General features: G+C 41.1%; 2 protein-coding genes across 7 annotated transcripts in view; one reads left to right on the top strand and one right to left on the bottom strand.

The window, feature by feature from the left end:
- The first annotated feature begins 5,483 nt into the window (after window positions 1–5,483).
- UCP1 (uncoupling protein 1) lies at window positions 5,484–14,880 on the top strand. 2 transcript variants are annotated; one of them, XM_047718509.1, is made up of 6 exons: window positions 5,484–5,609; window positions 6,254–6,452; window positions 10,193–10,393; window positions 10,698–10,799; window positions 11,566–11,746; window positions 14,685–14,880. In XM_047718509.1, exons 1-6 carry the CDS (start codon window positions 5,484–5,486, stop codon window positions 14,797–14,799), a joined length of 924 nt encoding a protein of 307 aa, XP_047574465.1. In that variant the 3' UTR covers window positions 14,800–14,880. The 2 variants fall into 2 exon arrangements, with proteins under 2 accessions (XP_047574465.1, XP_047574466.1); XM_047718510.1 differs by lacking the exon at window positions 10,193–10,393.
- Window positions 14,881–18,885: 4,005 nt separating this feature from the next.
- Window positions 18,886–20,447, bottom strand: part of ELMOD2 (ELMO domain containing 2) — a 31,042-nt gene continuing 29,480 nt past the window's right edge. For all 5 annotated transcript variants that reach the window (XM_047718503.1, XM_047718507.1, XM_047718505.1 and 2 more), the window contains one exon: window positions 18,886–19,556. In XM_047718503.1, the coding sequence (XP_047574459.1) occupies window positions 19,498–19,556 (59 nt within the window). In that variant the 3' untranslated portion in view covers window positions 18,886–19,497. The remainder of the gene's footprint in view (window positions 19,557–20,447) is intronic.

The raw sequence follows: 20,447 nt of genomic DNA, 5'->3' as shown, positions 1-20,447 counted from the left end.
TTAGGGGAGCCTGGTGGGCTCGGTTGGTTAAGCGTCTGCCTTCAGCTCAGGTCGTGATTCCAGATTGAGCCATTTCGGGCTCCCTGCTCAGAGGGAGTCTGCTTCTCCCTCTCCCTCTGGCACTCCTCCCTCTCCTGCTCTCTCTCCTACTCTCTCTCTCTCTCTCTCTCAAATAAATAAAATATTTTAAAAAAGAAAGTGACTTTTTTTTAATTAGAAGTTTTGCAAAGTTTATTCTTTCCTTTGTAAATCCCCTCATAATGTACAGAAACCAAGTAAAGAGTATATATTTCATGTGACTTTTTGGAAACTTTTTCTATGACCTATTAAGAAAATATATGAGTATACCTAGCCAATCTACACCTTCAAAGCATAGGAAAATATCGTGTCATAAATATGTTGGGAAGGTGGTTTGGGTATCACATAGTGACAGAAGGTTTGAGGGTCAGACAAGCCCTAAGTGCACCATTGAGTGGTTACATGATTGAGAAGCTTCTTACCGCTCTGCGCCTCTGAGTTTCCTCGCCTACGAGGTGGGATAACACAGTACTTTTTCCAAAGGGCTATCATGCAAGGACTTATGTGGGTTAAATCTTGTAAAGTGCTTAGAACAGCGTCTAGCACTTAGAGGCTCCGTACAAATCGGGTAAGTGAATGAAGTGGGTACATCTTTCAGAGGCTTAAGACAATTATGTACACCTGGTGCCAAACACAGAGTGATCCATTAATAAGAATAACCTAATGACGCAGGAAGACTCATCTTAAAAGTGAAGAATTGGAGTTCAGAGAAGTACTTTGTCCCCACTCGCTCAGCTAGTGAGCATCTTGGATAGAACTGGAGCGTGGGCCTCTTTCTCTTATTTACTGGGCTGTGCCACCTTGGAATGACAATGGAGTGTTTTCTTCCTTAACACGCAGCTTGATGGTCTCTGTCTTTGGGCTGGATCACTATTATGCACAATTCTTCAGACAAACCCAGATAGACAAATCTGGATCCCAACTGACACAGGTGCTCCTGGTAATTTGCTATTATAAATATTAAGCTGTAATGGGCATCAACCTATATAAGACTTTTTTTTCACATTTTGGCTCACCATTTTAGGGCCGATATCCAGAAGTAGAATTACTAGATCAAAGGATATGGATGTTATCTTTGCTCAGTGGATACTGCTAAACTGTTTTCCAAAAGAATTACGCAATTTATAATGCCATCATTAATACAGTACTGCTATTATAATTATATTTTTCACATTCACAATTTGTAATTAAAACAGTCATTTATGTATATTTATAAATTAACTTTATGATATGAAAAGGTATATATAAATGTTATTATAATTATAATTTTGGTAGAGACAAGGTATTAATTTATTAGGTAAAGAAGGTACATTACTTTATTAACAATGTAAAATATATCCCCTCTATTTGTATAATTTGTATTTCTTCTTTTATAAATTGTCCCTTCCATCATTTGCACAGTTATCTATACAACTACAACATGGTATTTCCTACTGGTGGTGAATGAGAGAATTATGGGAACTTGTAGAACATTATTCAAATGCACAGCATTACCCTGTTTTATTTAATATGGAGACATTTTGTTCAGTGATTCCTGACCACAGTTTGCAAGAGTTCAATTGTAAATGTCACTCTACATTTTCAAAGAGGAAACAGGTGTTTAGTACATGAGGAACCTGCTGCTACTCCTTAACTACTTCATAAAAGGGCTGTTGCCCTTGTTCACACTGACCTATCCTTCACGTCTTCTTTGGGCCAGAAGAGCAGTCTGATCCTTTGGGGACGCCACCCTCTACCCTACTGTTCTCTCCAACCTGAAGCAAACTTTCTCCTACTTCCCCGAGCCTCTCAGAAAGGGCGAGGTAGCCTGCTCCTTGGAATCCAGAACCATTTTCCTCTTGAACTCCTGCAACCCTCCCTTGAGGGTCTCCTCATATGAGGCCTTTGAATTCTGCTGCTTCTTTGACCCTTAGTATTGGCAGCGTGTCTGGCACATCTCAGGTGCTCGGTCATCATTGAACTAAACTGACACTGTCTTCTGCAGAGTTCTCTCACCCTGTCTATTAATATCCCAGAGGCTCAGGCTGTCCTTCTTCCTATGGTCTCAAATAAGTCAGTTTCTTTATCCCACCACAGGTCCCCTCTTTCCACCTGCTCTTACTGGTTCTCACTTTTCCTATTTCTAATGGATCTTTTCCTCGTATTTTCTTCCCTTCTAATGACTTTCATTTCACCCCCTGGTCTGGTTTATCATATCCTGCCTTGGAAACATGGAAACATCTGCCTCATGGAGCAAAACAACTTTCCTTTTTCCCTGTTTCTCCTTCAAAAATGTAGTATATAGTACAAATCCAAAATTTGTAGTCCAAATCTAAAAATTCTATACCAGTCCACTGCCTCCAACCCTTCATCAGGAAGGTAAGTAGGTAGTGTTGGAGGAATAAGCAAAGAGACAGTGCATGCCCCCCTCCATTTTACTTCTCAAAAAAGTAAAGGTTGTGTTCCCTCTTCAAACACCCACCATTCCATTATATCTCAGATATAATTTCATGAGTCAAAAATTTGAGTCATGCTCAAGTGGATGATTCTTCTGTCCTACTGGCATGGACAGAGGTGACTCGGTGATATCTAGCAGTTGGGTGGGTTTATCTGTAGAATCCAAGAGAGCTGCATTCTTATGTCTGGCACCTTGGTGGGGAAGGCTGGAAGGGCCTCCATGGGGCCTCTCCAGTGTGTGAGAGACTCAGAGGAGCTGTATTTCTTACATGGTGGCCCAGGGCTCCAAGTGTTCCAAGGGACTAAGAAGCTGAAAGGGCTTTTATGATCCAGCCTCAGAACCACAGAGAATCAGTTCATCATCTCATTCTGTTGGTCCAAGCGTTCACAAGCCTGCCCAGATACAAGGGGGAAGAGTCATGGACCCTCACCTTTTAGTGGGAGAAATTGGTGATTATGCTTTAAAACTACTACAGATGGAACATCGTGAACAATTTAGGTTAGGGTTGGGTTGTGGGTTGGGGACTAACCAGTTGATAGCAGCTGTTTGCTAGAATTAGCTGGGAAAAATGCCCTCACTCCTTTTACATCTAGTCTCACCATATCAAACATTTGCAATCTCTGCTTAGCCATCAGACTCAACCTAATGACTCCACTCCTGTGCACTCCCCAAGTGACCAATAGCCTTAGAGCCAAAGCCTACAGGCTTTTCTTCACTTTTGTCCTCCTTTGACATTTCTACACTTCATCCTAGTCAACACCCCACCCCTCCTTAAATTGTTTTCTCAAATACCATGGTTCCATGACTCAATACACAATAATTTTACCTTTGAAGGCCCTTCTTCCCAGACCAGAACTCTGGGAATCCCTATTTTCCCTACATTTTGACCCATGACCTAGTCCTGCTGTTCTCAGTCCTGTTTAAAGTGTACCCTCTTTCATCACATCCATCTTACTTACTCCCAAATGCCTTCCAGCCCTGATTTCTTGCTCCTTTATCATGTTATATGATGTTTCCTATGGTAACTACTTAACTATAATAAATACCCTTCTCTTCCAAGAATTCCAAGACTCTAAAGGCTGATCTCAACTTCTTGCCCCTAAAGTCACCTCTTCTTACCCTCTCATGACAATCAGCTGTCACCACCCCTGAAGCTACTACCCATGTTCTTAAACTTAGAGTCATCTCTGAAAAATTTTTGACTCTATACTGAACCATTCATAAAGATGTACTGTCTACCATATTAAACATGACATTTATGTGAGAACATTTTATGGTCTGTAAAGTACTGTCCATGCATAAGGTGATGATAACATGAATTCATATTTGGAGCAGATGTTCAAGGTCAACCCTCAAGCTGGCCTCATTGGACTTCTACAGTCTCATCTTTTACCAACTTCTTATCCTCTCTCCTTCCCCATCATCCAGTGTCTCAGGCAGGCCAACAGATCACATTCCCATATATTCGCCCCGCTTTCCCCAAATCTCTGCCTTCATACATACCACTTACTTGCCTCAATTGCTCTTTATTTCAACAGGTGTTTGCAGAGGAGAAAACCCACTGTCGTCTTCTCCTCTCTGTTTCTCCAGAGCCCATCCTACCTTTACAGTTGACTTCCTCAACATACCTCCAGCATCCCCTAGAAATGGCTTCTTGAACAGCTGTACAGTACCTACAACCTGTTCTCACAGAGTATTTGGAAATTATTCTCTAGGGGGGTTGAGCCTCATTTTCCCTGCTCTTCAACCAAAAGAATAAATGAATGCTCACAATAAATCTTTGCACAAGGACAGAAGTAGGAAAAGCTCCTCCTTCCACAACAAACACACTTTGCAATATTTAATTTATCAATATAGGTAAGTTAGTAGTAGATTTCACACCTGGGGATGTCTCTGGATACACATTTTACTCAGAAGGAAGCAAAAAAGTGGGAGTAAAGATGACTTCCCACTGAAGGGAAGCCTCAGAGCTACATCTGCTACGAAGGAACCTACCAATGTCTTTTCCAACGCACTCTCCTAAGAAAAGGGAGGGGAAGGGAAGGGAAGAATAAGGAAAAGAAGAGAAGGGAAGGGAAGGGAAGGAAAGGAAAAAAAAAAAGAGAAAAGAAAAAGAAAAGGAGCAAGCTATAGCTCACATTTTAGAGCACTTTAGCAATTTACTATTTGCTTTCTAGTATGTCAATGATCTCAATCGACTTCCTCTTACAAAAAGTGTTCAAACGAAACACTTTATGTCTTTTAAAAGTTCTGAGTGTTCTTGGTTTCTGCCTGGGAATTTTCCGGGTCTGGATTTGGTGGTTGGAAAGCAGAAAGTTAGTAGCAGAGAAAAGGAAGCTGAGAAGATGCCTGCAAGGTTCTAGGGGAGTCAGAGGAATAAAAGGGGCGCCCCATTCTCATTTGGGAGAGCTCCAGCTCGGCAGGACCTTTTACCAGGATCCCCGAGAGACCGCGCTTGTCAGGCTGCCCCAGCCAAGGGCACGCAGCCAGGCTCGGGGTGCCGGTGGGCGGCTGCTGCGGTGCGCCCTCCCTCGGACACGCCGGCGCAGACGGTCAGGTGCGCTGCGAAGGCTCTCGCGCTGGGAGCGGCTCCCCAGGCGCGTGGCGAGGATGCGCGTGGGAGGGACCAGGCGCCCCAGGACGCGCCCCAGGACACGCCCCGGCCAGCTCCCAGGCCCGGGTCCGCGGAGACCCGGCGAGCCGCAGCCCGGGAGCGGCCAGCTATATAAGTCACCCGGCGCGGGCAGGGTGCACGGGCGCAGCCAGCCTACGCGTCCTGGGTCCTCCTGGCACTACGGCGCGAAGGCGGGAGGCGCGGCCCGGCTCAGCTCCAGTGTAGCAGCTGCCCGCGCACCCCCTCCCCCGAAGTCAAGTCAGAAGCCAGTTTTCTGTCCGGGAAATTCCACCTTGTGAGGGCCCGAGTCCATCAGTCCTTGCGCCCGCTCGTCGCTCCGCTCTTTGAGCGAAGATGGTGGGCCCCACAGCCTTGGACGTGCCCCCGACGATGACGGTCAAGATCTTCTCCGCTGGCGTGGCGGCCTGTGTGGCGGATGCCATCACCTTCCCGCTGGACACCGCCAAAGTCCGGCTCCAGGTAGCGAGTGAGATGAGGCTGGGGAGGTGTCTCAGGACAGAGGGGGGGACACCTATTCTGTGCGCCCTTTTGGGAATGGCTTTGGTTTAACCACTCCGCAGGTGGGGCCGGTGGCCGCCTTAAAAGTGTGGGCTTGTCACGGAACTGGACGCATTAGGGTGGGGAACCGGAACTTACCTGACATTAACTGAAGAACCACAAGTAGCCCCAGGAAAATCGGTTGACCATGACCACTGCCAGAGCCCCCAGAGTTAGGGTGCACTATGTGTTCTAAGAGCTAAGACTATCAAGCCTCTCCCAAGTCTCCATGTCAAGTTCTTTGCCTTCCTTACTTTGGTGGGGGCATCTTCCCATCGGCTGTTTAGGGGTTCTGGAGGATTTGTACAGGGAGGGTGGGAATGTTCAAAATGGGCATTGTAGCTAACCTCTCTCCATATATGCACCTAGAGAGATATAGAGATATCTAGAGGAGATGTTACTGAGAAGGGAAAGGGAACTGGGAGCAGAAAAACAGTGGGAAAGATCTTGGCTGCAGGTTTCTCCACAGAGGACAGCCTGTTGCCAGTCTTTGTTTTTTCCTCACCAGTTAGGACCTCCTTACTCAATTTTCACTTCCCTCTGACCTGTACCTTTCTCATTTCCAGATCCAAGGTGAATGCCAGACCTCCAGAGCCATCAGGTATAAAGGTGTCCTGGGAACAATCACCACTCTGGCAAAAACAGAAGGGCCAGTGAAACTCTATAGTGGGCTGCCTGCTGGTCTCCAGAGACAAATAAGCTTTGCCTCTCTTCGGATCGGCCTCTACGACACGGTCCAGGAGTTCTTCAGCACAGGAAAAGAAAGTAAGCAATGAGCATCCCTGGGTGGGGCAGACAGCCGGAGACATGCCCTGGGCCCAGCTCTGTTCAAGCAAATGTTACATGCGGGGTAGTGGTCTTCATAACAAACTGGCAAGCAGACATCCAATAGTAGCTTGATACTCACTGTTTGTAGAAAGAAAAGGAAATGTGCAAAATCAATTTTTCAGATGCCCATTTATATTTATAAAAATCACCTGATCAGTCATGGAAGTTTGGGGCATAATTTGGATATCCATCTGGAGAAGACGGATGGACTGAAGAGTAAGGGGTAACTCTTAGGCTCCCCAAACGGTGAAGTCTCACAAGAACATCTGAGGAGCGTGTTGAAAATCCAAGTGCTGAGGACTGCCCTGTTCCCTGTTCCCTGTTCCCTGAATCTGAACTGCTCAGGTTGGGACCAGGGGATGGATGTTTTCACAAGCTTCCTGGAAATTTTTGGCAGGCACAGATTTGAAAACCTTGGTTTGAAGGGTAGAAAACCAGACCTCATGAGGAGAGCTGAGAGGACAGGGAAAGGGGTTCCTCATTGTTCTTCAAGAATTCCTGTCAGTTCAGTCAGCATTTATTTGAGGCCACACTATGAGCTGGACTTTATTCTAAGTGCCTCAGATACATCACTGCTGGAAATATACTATTATTTGTATCCTTTAATAAGAGGGGAAACTGAGGCACAGAGAAGTTTTAGAATGTGCCCAAGGTCACATAGTTGGAAAGGGGCAGAGCACCAGTTCAAACCCAGGGAGTCTGGCGGCTAACCTGTTTCTCAACCACTTCACTGTCCTGCCCCCACATGTGATTCTGGGCATCATTTAATCCAACAGAGTTGTGAGATACAAAGTGTTATCCCTACAGTCAGGTAGGGAAACTGAGGATCAGAATAGTTAAGTAACATCAAGATCACCCAGCTAGCATGTATCAGAGTCACTTTCTTATGGAGCAGACAATCCAGAGAGAAGATGGACTGATGATAAAATGAATATGTTAAGTGACTACGTGGGCAAAGTTCACCACTTCTGCTTTAAGTAACTTTAGGATGGATGCAAGGGCGATCGGGTTGCGACATCTGTCACCCCATTGATCCGGCTGGCTAGATGGGTGTCCCTTTCCTCCCTCACTGCTCTGTGTGTGTCCCTCCCAAAGCTGCACCCTTGATCAAAGAGGATGACCTTCCCCGATACAGGAAGACCATTCTTGAGTCAAGGGTATAGGAGTAGCTGCATTCCCCTGCTAGAAACTTCCAAACAAGCTCTCAAGGTCCATTGGTAGGAGTATGTAGTGTAGTCAAGCTTCCAAGACTCCAGACACATCCAAATGAGGCACTGGTGGTGGCAGTCTGTTTTTCTTAAAAAAAAAAAAAAAAAAAAAGTCACCTTAGGATTACATAACTTTATAGGACAAGTTATAAATATTAGTCATACAAACATAGAATGAGTTTATTTTATACAGTTTCAAAGTAAAGTCTAGATGCTTTAAGATCAATACTGCATTGTTCTGTTTGTACATGTAACAAGAGAGGAATCACAAAAGACGTAAAGCTGCCCATTCTGGTAGTTTCCGTCACAGTTAATTGTCCAGCCCAATTGGTGAGTACTTCAGATACTAAATTAATAGGACCTATCTTGGCAGGATTCTCTGTTATGCCAATTCCATGCATTTCGTTAGCTTTATTGAGGTGCCATGTGCTCCAAACCGTGTTCAATACATGGATTATAGATTTCTGTCTAGGCAAGATCTGTGAGCTTTGAGTAGGTTGGTAGATGGCTATGTACTATGACACATCCTCTTTAGAGCATTTAGAAGTAACGGCAGGATGTTGGGCACATTGAAGAGGAATATTTTACCGAGCCTTGGGGCATGTTCCGGCCAGATTTTCCTGAAGAACTGACGTCTGAATCGAATCTTGAAGGACTGATAAGCCTAATAAGGTAAAGTGGTGAGGAAAGACCTTCCAAGAGAGTGAAGGTCATGTACAGAGGCTCAGAGAGGAGTGGCAAGAGCACACAGGGCAGAGAGGGAGGACTTGTTGGCAAGGAGGGAGAGGCAAAGCCCAGGCAGGAAGGAGCCAGATCACAAGGAACCTTGCAGACCTTGCTAGGAAGTTTAGATTTTGTCCTTATAGTGATGGGAAATCATTGAAAAATGTTAAGCAGGAAAGTGTCACAAACCGTTTATATTTTTGAAAGATCACTTTGGCAGCAATATCTAGAGGATTTATAGAAAAAGGGCCAGAAGGGGGTAAGTTAGAAAGTAAGAAACAACTGGGATAGGCTACAACAATGGCAATAGGGAAGGAGAAGAGAGATCAGAAAGATTTAGGAAGTGTAGCTGACCGAACTTGGTAGGCAGCTGGCAGTAAGGATGAGGGAAAGCCTGCGATGGAGATGGCCTCTGAGGTCCTGGCAAAAGGTTCCATTCATGGAGGGCAGGAACATGGAAGCTGTCTTGGGGGAAGGTAAACCTTAGGGAAGGTTGACACTTGAAGAAGTGTAAACAAGTAACATCCAGTCAACACCATGAGCTTAGGAGAAATGTCTGCGCTAGACTCCAGATAGTTACAGGTGGAACCATCAGTAGGGTCAAACAGAGCAGAGAGATCTAGCATGGAAAGGACTGAAACGTGATGGATGTGACTAACAACAGGAACCCATAGGTTTCCTTTGCCAAAACATCGGAGGGGGAGTAGCAGAGATGGAAGCTGGATCATAGAGGACTGAGGAGGAACTATAAGAAGGGCCTTGAGAAGTAAAGACAGAAAATATAGCCTCTCTTTCAAAGGGCTTGACAGGGAAAAGAGAAGGGACTGGTGGACAGGAATGAGTGTCACAAGAATCGATTATGAATGTGGCCCCAAGTGAAGGGGATTGTAATTGTCAGATCTTGCCCATTAAAAGATGGTTATCTATTGTATGCTCAGCTGCTGGACAAGCGTGAGGAGAAAAGAGTACAATCATATGGTTATGAAAAAGCTTATGTACTTTCTATATGCAGAACAGTATGTTATATGCTATACTGATATTATTTTAACTCACATGATAACTGGTATGAGATAGATATTATCTCTATTTTACAGATTAGGAAACAGACAGACTGAGAAAGTCCTTGATGAGTACATGTTCTTGAGCCATACTTTAATGGATCCAAGACTACTTATAGTTTATTAAATAATATCTGTCTTGAGTAACCTAAGCTAATTTTTCAAATTTTCAGGCCAAAAATCACTTTCTACACTTCTTTCTTTTTATTTTTGTTTCCTTTGTAATCTGATTGTAGCCTAATACCACCGACATCCCATATGGGGGCCGTTTGTCCACTTGGGATTTTCCTAAGACCCTGAAGCCCTATAATTAACATTACCATTGACAAGAGGAAGGCTAAGCATCATTGGTGACTGGTACCTGCTCCCAGTTGGAAAATACTGGAAAAGAGAGCTAAATATAGAAGAGAACTAAGCACGGCTTAAATACGCATTGCATTTTCTTTGTCCTTGAAAGTCTTTATTTATTTTTTAATTCTAGTCAACTTCGAAGTTTCTAGACCTAAAGTGATTTAGCTCATACTCAGTACATAATCACAGCATGTACAAGCATTAAGGAAATAGAAAAGATATAGAGATACAGTAATAGTAACCACTAAAATTAAAAAAGACATAGAGTTGCCCTCTGGGTCTTTTTTTTTTTTTCCATTTCTTTTTTGCTTGATAAGTATCTTTTCTCTCCGGATAGCAACACCTAGTTTAGGAAGCAAGATCTCAGCTGGTCTGACGACTGGAGGGGTGGCAGTATTCATCGGGCAACCCACAGAGGTCGTGAAGGTCAGACTTCAAGCACAGAGCCATCTGCACGGTCTCAAACCTCGCTACACTGGGACTTACAATGCTTACAGAGTCATAGCGACAACAGAAGGCCTGATAGGCCTTTGGAAAGGTAATTGACTTCAAGGTGAATCTGATCATTATTAAAACACATATATCTTAGGGGGTGCCTTGGTGGCCCAGTCTGTTAAGCATCTGCCTTCGGCTCAGGTCATGATTGGAATAGAGTCCTGTCATTGGGCTCCCTCCTCAGCCAGGAGTCTGCTTGTCCCTCTCCCTCTCCCTCTTCCCCTTCCCCCAACTTGCGCACTTTCACTCTAGCTCTCTCTGAAATAAATAAATTAAATTCAAAAGAACATATATCCTGTCAGCATCTTATCGTATAATGAAGTTATTACACATTTTCTTTTTTCTAGGAACTACTCCCAATCTGACAAGAAATGTCATCATCAATTGTACAGAGCTGGTTACATATGACCTAATGAAGGAAAGCCTTGTGAAAAACAAACTCCTGGCAGGTAACTTCCTCTTAGATACGTAACCTGTGGGTCTACACATTTACAGTTTCATCCTGGAGATTCTCCAGGGATGTTGTACTGAATCCCTTAATCGTAATAGTTGAAAAAACTAAGTAATTTTGAACACTAGATAGAACTTTTAAGCAAACAAAACAGAACAAAAGAAAAAACAAACCAAAACCCCCAAACACCAACTTTTAGAAGTTTGCTGCAACCAATTTTTTTTCTGCAACAAAAAGAAAGTGTAACAGTATTCTTACATCAGCATTATACTCAGGTAATACTAGTATATGGGACTTGGGTTAGCATCTTATTCTTTATATAGCATAACATCCCACACTCTATCCAGATGAGCTGGTTAGGTAAGGAGCCCATCAGTGTTTTCATCCAAAAGTAGTACCATTGGATAGGTTCCTAAGACAATCTAACAGGTTCTAGAGACATTGAAATTCTCCCTGGACAATGACTTTAATTCAACAAAGAAGTATTAGATGCCTATGTCTCGGGCATTATGCGATACCCTAAGGGCACAGAGCAGACTCACAGGATATTTTCCTAAAACACTAACAATCCCCTGTGCCACGTACTCTTTGTCATCGTTTTTGGTAAGGGTAAGTGAAAGCTTCCTTGGGATATTTTATTTATTGATGAGACATCCACATTGGTCTTCTGATATCATCAGGTTTCCGAGGATCTGATAGATAACTAAAAACTAGAAGCTTCTTCCAAAAGTCTGCTGCTGATTTGTTTCATTGATCTCTTTTAGATGACTTACCCTGCCACTTCGTGTCAGCCCTTGTCGCCGGATTTTGCACAACAGTCCTATCCTCGCCAGTGGATGTGGTAAAAACCCGATTCGTTAATTCTCCACCAGGCCAGTACACGAGTGTGCCCAACTGTGCCATGACAATGTTCACCAAGGAAGGACCGCTGGCTTTTTTCAAAGGGTAGGATATAGTCTTCTCTGTCTGTAATGCTGTGTTCAGCCTATCTGTATGCTTTGGGAGGCTGTCTCATCTAAACAGTCGACCAGCCTTAGTCTATGCCGTATGTTTAGTGTTTATTTTTCCTTGTCATAACTATCACCAGTTCCTCTGGGCCAGAAAACTATGATATTAAAATGTTCTCAGCCTCGATCAGAGGCTCGTTTAAATTCGGTGACCTCTCTCTTGGTCCCAACCTATTGGGAAGAGGACAGGATTTTGCTTGATCAGGACTAGAGAACTATAAAGTGAAGGGAAAGCATAATAGAGGGCTACACAAAAACAAGATGTGATTTTTGCTATTAAAATAATATTTTAGAGGCGCCTGGGTGGCTCAATGGGTTAAGCCTCTGCCTTCGGCTCAGGTCATGATCTCAGGGTCCTGGGACTGAGCCCCGCATCGGGCTCTCTGCTCGGTGGGGAGCCTGCTTCCCCCCCTCTCTCTGCCTGCCTCTCTGCCTACTTGTGATCTCTCTCTCTGTCAAATAAATAAATAAAATCTTAAAAAAGAGAGAATTTCTTAAATTTTTTAAATTTTAATTCCAGTTAATTAATTCCAGTTAGAGCTGTATTAGTTTCAGGTGTCCAATATAGTGATTCCACACTTCCATACATCCCCCAACACTCATCACAAGTGCCCTCCTTAATCCACATCAGCCATTTAATCCACCCCCCCTGCCCACCTCCGCTCTGGTAGCCATCAGTTTATTCTCTATAGTTAAGATTCTGCTTCTTGATCTCTCTCTCTCTCTCTCTCATCATTTCCCCCTTGCTTGTTTTTTAAATTCCATCTATGAGTCAAATTATATGGTATTTGTCTTCTCTGACTTATTTCATAGAGTGTTTTCCTCTCAAGCTCCATCTGCGTCATTGCAAATGGCAAGATTTCATTCTTTTTTATGGCTAAATAGCATTCTACTGTGTGTGTTTGTGTGTGTGCATGCGTATTTTCGTCAATCAGTGGACATGTGGGCTGTTTCCATATCTTGGCTCTTGTAAATAATGCTGCTATAAACATAGGGGTATATGTATCCCTTTGATTTAGTGTTCTTGGATTCTTTGGGTAAATATCCAGTAATGTGATTGCTGTAATTTTCACTGTTTTAATTTGATGGACTCAGATTTTTTTATTGTATTAAAGTAAAACTAGAGAAAAATCATTGCCACTGACCTAGAAAAGTCATGCAGAAAATGATGTGGTTTGAATAATTATTATGCTCACCTTGAAACCAGTATTGCATAGTAGACCACTTTTCCCGTTAAGTAGTATTACATTGACTACTACCTACCTGAGAAAGTACAGTATGAGCTACTGTATGGATGCACTCTGTAAAGATTAAACTGGTGATAATATAGCCATTTCTATAACCCTTTAAAATTGTAAGGCAATGCCTCAAACTTTATGAAATAAGCATAAATGCACCATACACATTATACACAAGCTTTTCAAATCACCATAATTAGCACTAATGGTATATGAATGCAAATGAGTTATATTATAAAATTAATTCAAAATGGATATCTCAGTTATTGACCATTAACCATTTAACAATACTTTCGTTTTTTTCAAACTTGAAACCTTTGGGGGATATATGCTGCAGCAAGGATGAACCCTCAAAACATTATGCTGAATAAAATGGGCAAGACACAGGACATATATTGTATGATTTCACTTATGTGAGGTATCTAGAGTAGTCAGATTCATACAGACAGAGGTGGAATGGTGATTACCAGAGGCTGAGGGGAGGTGGAGGGGGGGTAGGGAATTATTATTTTTTTGTTTTTTAGGTTTTATTCATTTATTAGAGAGAGCATGGGAGCCTGAGTGGGGTTGGGGGAGGGGCAGAGGGAGAGGGAGAATTAGGCTCCCCTACTGAGCAGGGAGCCTGACACGGGGCTTGATCCCAGGACCCTGAGATCATGACCTGAGCTGAAGACAGATGCTTAACTGACTGAGCCACCCAAGTGCCTGGGAATTATTGTTTAATAGGTACAGTTTCAGTTAGGGATGACCAGAAGGTTCTGGAGAGGGGTAGTGGTGACGGTTGCTCCCAATGTGAATGCACTTAATGCTACTGAATTATACACTTAAAATGGTTAAAATGGTAAACTAATGAACAATGTACCACAATTAAAATACACACACACACATCCAGGAGTCAGGAGAAATGTATTGAGACCTTAAAGTAACCAAAATCTTTGGGGCATGATTTTTATAGGCCAGATCTCTTTTAAAAAATCTGTCCAAAACAGAGTTAACTGATGACATCTTTTTCTCTCTGAATGTCTTATTGCTGCAAACAGGCATTCAAAATCAATCATTTGGTCTGCACAGTTTGACAGCATAACAACAACGACAAAACAAAACAAAACAAAACAAACCACCCAAACCTCCCCCTCCCCCAAAAAAAGAAGAAAAGTACACTTAGCTCCTTGACGGTCTAAGGCCAAGAATTGCCAAGATCGGGACAGCACTAATTTCTTTACTTTAGAAAATCGTCCACTTAGTCATCGATTTTTCTTGGCTTTCTCCTCTTCCTCTTTCAACAGATTCCTACCTTCCATTCAGAAAGCAGAGCAAAAGAGAGCAAGAATTTCCTTGCTCCTCAAAAAAAGAGAGTTATGGGAAATGCCCCTTCAGAAAGGACACGAGCTTTGGTGTGGTGGGAAGGAAAGCCGTTTATGTATTTGGATAGATGTGATCATTTGGGGTTTTGTGGTTCTGAAGCAGTATTAGACGGCTACATAAAACATTATCTTAGGCATCGCTGGAAAGGGGAGGAATAGGTCATTTTAAATGTCTTTATTTGAGGAGAGTGGTGCAATGAGAAGCAGAAACTGTGTGATAATAGCTTTAAGAATTCCAACAAATTCAAGAGAATGATGACATGCCCTCTTCTAGATTTGTACCTTCCTTCTTGCGACTGGGATCCTGGAACGTCATCATGTTTGTGTGCTTCGAACAGCTGAAGCGAGAACTGATGAAGTCAGGACAGACCGTGGACTGTGCCACATAATCACCTTCAGGAAAAGGCGGTAACACACCAGGGGGAATCTTTGCTGACCGGATAACTAAAATCAAAAACGAAAACAAAACACCTATTTCCCCTTATTTCACCCTAAAAAGATAAAGGAGTTCTGATAAAGAGTTTTGGACTTTTCAAAGAAAAATGAGTATTTATTTCCTGTGACTTTTATTCTCAGTTTCTCAGGAAGGAGAAAGCAAAATTCCCAGTATGCACCTTGGCTCATGCAAGGTGCAAATAAGTGACTGCATTTGATTGGCTGTTTTGAGAGGGTGGGAGTCTTATGATTGAATATGAAGAAATTTAACATGTTTTCATTATAATTCAAGTTCATAAGAAAAGAAAACGGCTGCATTTTATGTTTATAAATACTTAATGATGAACAGTTATCAAGAAAATGCTGTTTCCTTTTATTAACCCAGTTGTCAATTAATATATTCAGTAAAGTATTCCCAGTACCTTTGAATGTTTGCCATTTGGGGTCTATCTCTGAATGTACAATTTGCGGTGCACTTCTAGCAAGTGAAGGTCTTTAGAATCAACAAGCATAAACTTACTTTAAATGTAATTGGTACAGATTTCTAATTTTGGGAGTCTGTATTTTATGGCATTTATAATAACCTCTAATCTAAGACACTATAATCTTTTGGGCATATTGTTATTACAATCATGATATCTGTTTCAGAAGTGCAGAATTTTTGAGGCAGAAGGTACCTTGGGTTAGACAGAAGAACAGTCTGGGATTCCTAGTGAGATAAAAACAAATCTTCGTGGCATCTTTCCAGCCAAGCTAAATTCATCATTAACACCTGTAGGAACCTTTTTCTTATGCCCGCAAACTGAGTGCAGAAGAAATAGGGAAAGAATAAACAAGAGATTAGAAAAGAAGTGTAAGACAAAACCCAGGCTTGTTTTGAGCCAAAACTGAAGAATGGCGGAAGGGCCAGGAAGCCTACAGATTGTCAGGTGTCATCCTATTTGTTTTCATCAGCTCCGCATTTTATCTACTGTTGTGTTTTTCCCCCTTGACTTTATGAGGTCTCCCTGGTGCTTATTTCCCCTGCTGTTAACTGTGAAATGGTCTTGTAGCAGAGGTCTGCGGTATCCCTCCTCTGTCTCTTTGATCGCACCATTCTAGCGCATGCGCGCCTCACTTCCTGTTGTCCTGTCCGCATCTCTCTAGGGTCTTCTGGCCAGCAGAGCCATCCCTGTGCGCCTGCGCATGGCATGCTCGAAGAACGGGAAAGAACACACCCCCTGGGAGCCGCCCTTGCCCAGTAACTGATGGGAGTTTGTACATAAATACTTTAGTCCCCTCGCCCTCACCCAAGTACTCAAAATCCAGTTACACAGTGTTATTTTGCTTAATACAAAACCCTTTATGGGATGACTTCAGTCCCCTCACTCCCTTACCAGTGTTTCCTGGGATCACCGCCCAAATGAATGACAAATCCTTATTCAAGGTCTGATTCTGGAGGAATCCAAACTAAGACAAACCACAACCTTAGAGTAGCATGTTTCTGTCAAATATAGAAGAAAACATAAAAGTTCGTTTCTTTGCAGTCAGGAAGTAGGCTGTAGTGACAAGATACTGTCCCTTGATCAAACTATAGTCAGGCTTCTCTGAGCTGCCTTTTTCTACTAAATACTCCTTAGGCATGTCTTCAAGAGACCAATTTAACAAGAATCAGGCTAGATAGGTTTAGCCAGATCCCTCACCCTTCATAAATGATCACCCTTGATAACTGATCAAAAATTCCTCCTCTACCCTTGATATTGGATCAATTCTCTTGGATTTTCTATGTACACATTTAGATCATTTATGACTAACTTTTCTTTCATTCCATCCACTTGTTTTATGGCACTGGGCAGGACTCTAGCACAATTTTGAATAGATGTGCTGTGACAATTTATTCATCAAATGTTCACTCTTTAGCCCTTCCTAATAGAATATATGTCCCTGTTCCACGGATGTTGGACTTGACCATGTGATTTGCTATACAACCAAGGGAATGTGAGTGGACATGATGTGAGCAAAGGCTTGAAATACCTGTGAACCATTGGACTTCTTGTGTTTCTGCTGCACCATTAAAGAGCATACCTCAGGTAGCCCACTGGTCCCAGATGAGTAGATGACATCAAGATGACAGGAGCCAAAAACATGATCTGGGTTTAAGGCCCACTGAACCCAGCTGAGATTAGCAAAGCTGCCTGGTTAGCCTACCCATGTGTGAGGAGGGAATTTTTTTTTTTTTTTGTAGCCACTGAAATTTTTGCGTGATTGGTTATGTGTTGTTACTATGGCAAAAACAGATACAAGTGGTAACATCCTTTCTTAATTCTGATCCTGATGTTTTACCATTAAATATATTGGTTAGTGTTTATTTTATAGATATAATTATAGATATAAGATAAAATTATAGATATAAAATTAAAGTAACCTGTATCTCTTATTTGTTAAGTTTTTAACATGAATGGATGTTGAATTTTTACCAAATGCTTTTCTGCAACTTTTAAGATTATGTGGTTTTCAAATGTTAATGTGGTAAATTTCATTAATTTTATTTTGGGAATTAACCTGAGCAGCAGTTGATCACACATTAAAACAACCTATCTATACGTAGTTCATTATTATTTAATATATTGATTTCTGGACTTCAGTAGTTTCTATTTTATTTAGCATTACAACATCTAAAATGACACTGGCATATAATTCTTTTTCATTCTGTTCTTGTTGGACTTGAGTCATCAACACTATGAAGTTTCATGAAGGGTGTCTACCCTTCATTATGCAGAAGAGATTGTGAAAACTGTCATTTTATTTTTTTTTTAAAGATTTTATTTATTTATTTGAGAGAGAGACAGTGAGAGAGCATGAGCTAGGAGAAGGTCAGAGAGAGAAGCAGACTCCCCATGGAGCTTGGAGCTTGATGCGGGACTAGATCCCGGGACTCCAGGATCATGACCTGAGCCGAAGGCAGTCGTCCAACCAACTGAGCCACCCAGGCGTCCCTGTCATTATTTTATTCTTAAATGTGTTAACTTACCAGTGTGGAACTGTGGGTGTTTTTTGTTTAATTAACATATAATGTATTATTTGTGTCAGGGGTACAGGTAAACTGTAGGTTTTTTAATGGAAAGATTTTTAATTCCTGAATCCACTAACCGTGCTAGGACTTTCTGCTTCCCTATTTCTTCTTATACAGTTTTGTTTTGATAAGTATATTTTTCTAGAAATGTTTATATTTCATCTAAAGTTTCAAATTTTTGAGGTGATCCTTAATATATTTTCAGGTTTGCAGGATCTGTAGTGATGTTTTCTATTTAATTCTTGATATCATTATTTGCTTTTCCTTATCTCACCATGGTTTATCAGTATTACTAGTCTTTTCAAGCAACAGCTTTTTACTTTTGTTGAGTCTATGGTATATATTTCTACTCCATACATCTGAGCTCTTGCTTTTAGTATTTCCTTTATTTTCTTTAGGTTTATTTTGTTCTTTGCCAAACTCCTTGAGATGATTACTTTGTCTTTAATTTTCAGCCATTCTTTTTTCAATATATACATTTAAAGCTATTATTAGTACTAACTTTAATAAGTACTGCTTTTGCTGTATCCAACCAGTGACATATGTGGTATGTTTGTTTAGCTTAAAATAAGATACACACACACACACACACACACACACACAAAGAAGAATGCTCTGCAGCTGTACATAAATAGAATAAGGAAGCTATGTATTAATATAAAAATGTATCTAAGATACACTGCAATATTAAGTAAAACATACTACAGTGCAGTATGAATTATTCCCATCCTTTCTAAGAATGGGAGATGGGAGTGGTAGCTTCTTTTCTGGTCTTATAACCAACTGTTGTTACCGAATAACATCTTAAATACATAATTAGTGAATGAGTTAAAGTCATAAAAATAAAAATTTTCTGTATATTCTGATAAATCTATAGGAACATGATTAAAGGATTAAATAAGAAAGGCACTATTTCATAGAAATAAGTGACTTAAATTAGGGATGCGGAGGAAGGGAAGAGACGGAAGGATTAGCAGAAAGGCTTATAACAATTGTGACACTTTTTTTTAATTTGTTCACAACATTCCGAACAAAATAACATCACATTTCAACTATTGCTTTTACATAAGAAGTTAATTGTTTTATCCAAAGTAGACAAAAATCTATTTCTTTACGTTTCCAACCAGCACTTTTTCCCCCAGGGAAAGCCGCTGCTCATTTTTTGAATACATTAACAGAAACACAAAACTGCCCTATAATTGGGGAGAAAAAAAAAAAAAAGAATTCCCCTATAAGAGTTGGGTCTTAGCTGAAGTACATTTAATTTTTTTTCTTGTCAAAAGCTGAAGCCAGAAAACAAAACAAAACAAAACAAAACAAGCTCAGTCATGATTTCTCTCAGATGTTTAAAGTCCATTAATCTTCGTTAACAATCTGCCTGTGTGGAGAGGTTCCTAAATGTGAAAATGGAAAGTAAGCCTCCCCAGACTTATTCATAGAGAAGTTGAGTGGACCGTTTATCCTGAGAAAATAGCTCTTGGCCCCCAATCCTTACTTCAAGGAAGATAATAACCATTATTGCTCTCCAAGCCAAACCTCTTCTCTTCTGTGCCATGATAGTGTGTAATATTTCCTGCTCTGGCAATGAGCATTCCACTTTTCACTCGTGTAATGCTGCTCCTTTGAGCAATCTTTGACCAAGTTCAATTTCACTGAATGCTAAGGGGAGAAACAGTAATATAAACAATTATTAATACTGGAATAAAAATGAAGACTACACATAAATTTCAGATAGAAAAATACATACAAATCCAAACAGTTGTTAAGAGAGGAAAAAAAATACAGGATGGGCGTTTTCAAGAAAAAGATTTTGTTTTCTAACTGGTGCCAGTAAGACACTGATTTTATATCTAACTCTACCACCATATGTATATACAAAGAGAGGCTGGTCTAGGTTCACTGATATACTGATATCCCCTGATTTCTCCTATTTCCTTAAAGATTGTCTTTCAGAACATATTTGAACTACAACCAGTGTAACTGTGTTTACCCTATTCTTGTCACTGGCACACTCTCTTCGATCTGGCACATACAAAAATTGATTTCCACACTGATTCACTTTTCTGATGCTAAAGCAAACATAATTTTCCTGCTACTTCAATTCTATCACTACTTTGGTATTTCATTCATTATTATAGAAACAGGTAAGATTCTAAATATGGATTTTAAGACTACATAAAATTCTAACATACATAGGTCGAAAGCAAGGAAAAGTAGGAAGGTAGACACAATTATGTTTTTTCTTTTCATGTATGTCACTATGTTACATTCTAATTTACAAGTGGTGATGCTTCGGCTTCCAGACTATCAAACGTTACAATTTATTGGTAGCTTTTAGACCAATTCACTACAGAATTTCTGAAATGGTTACTGATTATTTTAAGCAAAAACAGGACAATATCTATATTGTACAAACAGAGATGACTTAAAGAACATATTATTGACCAAATTTTCTGATGACATTCTTTTTAAAACATTAAAGTTACTTTCCTCCCTAGAAGGGGAAAAACTTGCTTTAAAAGTTTCCCCTTCCACAGTTGGATCATTCTT

The sequence above is a fragment of the Lutra lutra genome, chromosome 2 (assembly GCF_902655055.1).
Source record: "Lutra lutra chromosome 2, mLutLut1.2, whole genome shotgun sequence".
Classification (NCBI taxonomy): domain Eukaryota; kingdom Metazoa; phylum Chordata; class Mammalia; order Carnivora; family Mustelidae; genus Lutra; species Lutra lutra.
This window is presented reverse-complemented; position numbering and strand designations above follow the sequence as displayed.

What these genes read in the sequence shown, in the direction of transcription:
- UCP1 (XM_047718509.1), top strand. Translation starts at nt 5,484, where the DNA reads ATGGTGGGCCCCACAGCCTTGGACGTGCCCCCGACGATGACGGTCAAG. An exon ending in CCTGATAGGCCTTTGGAAAG is followed by an intron (nt 10,394 to 10,697) that starts GTAATTGACTTC and finishes TCTTTTTTCTAG; the next exon opens with GAACTACTCCCAATCTGACA. An exon ending in CCGCTGGCTTTTTTCAAAGG is followed by an intron (nt 11,747 to 14,684) that starts GTAGGATATAGT and finishes GCCCTCTTCTAG; the next exon opens with ATTTGTACCTTCCTTCTTGC.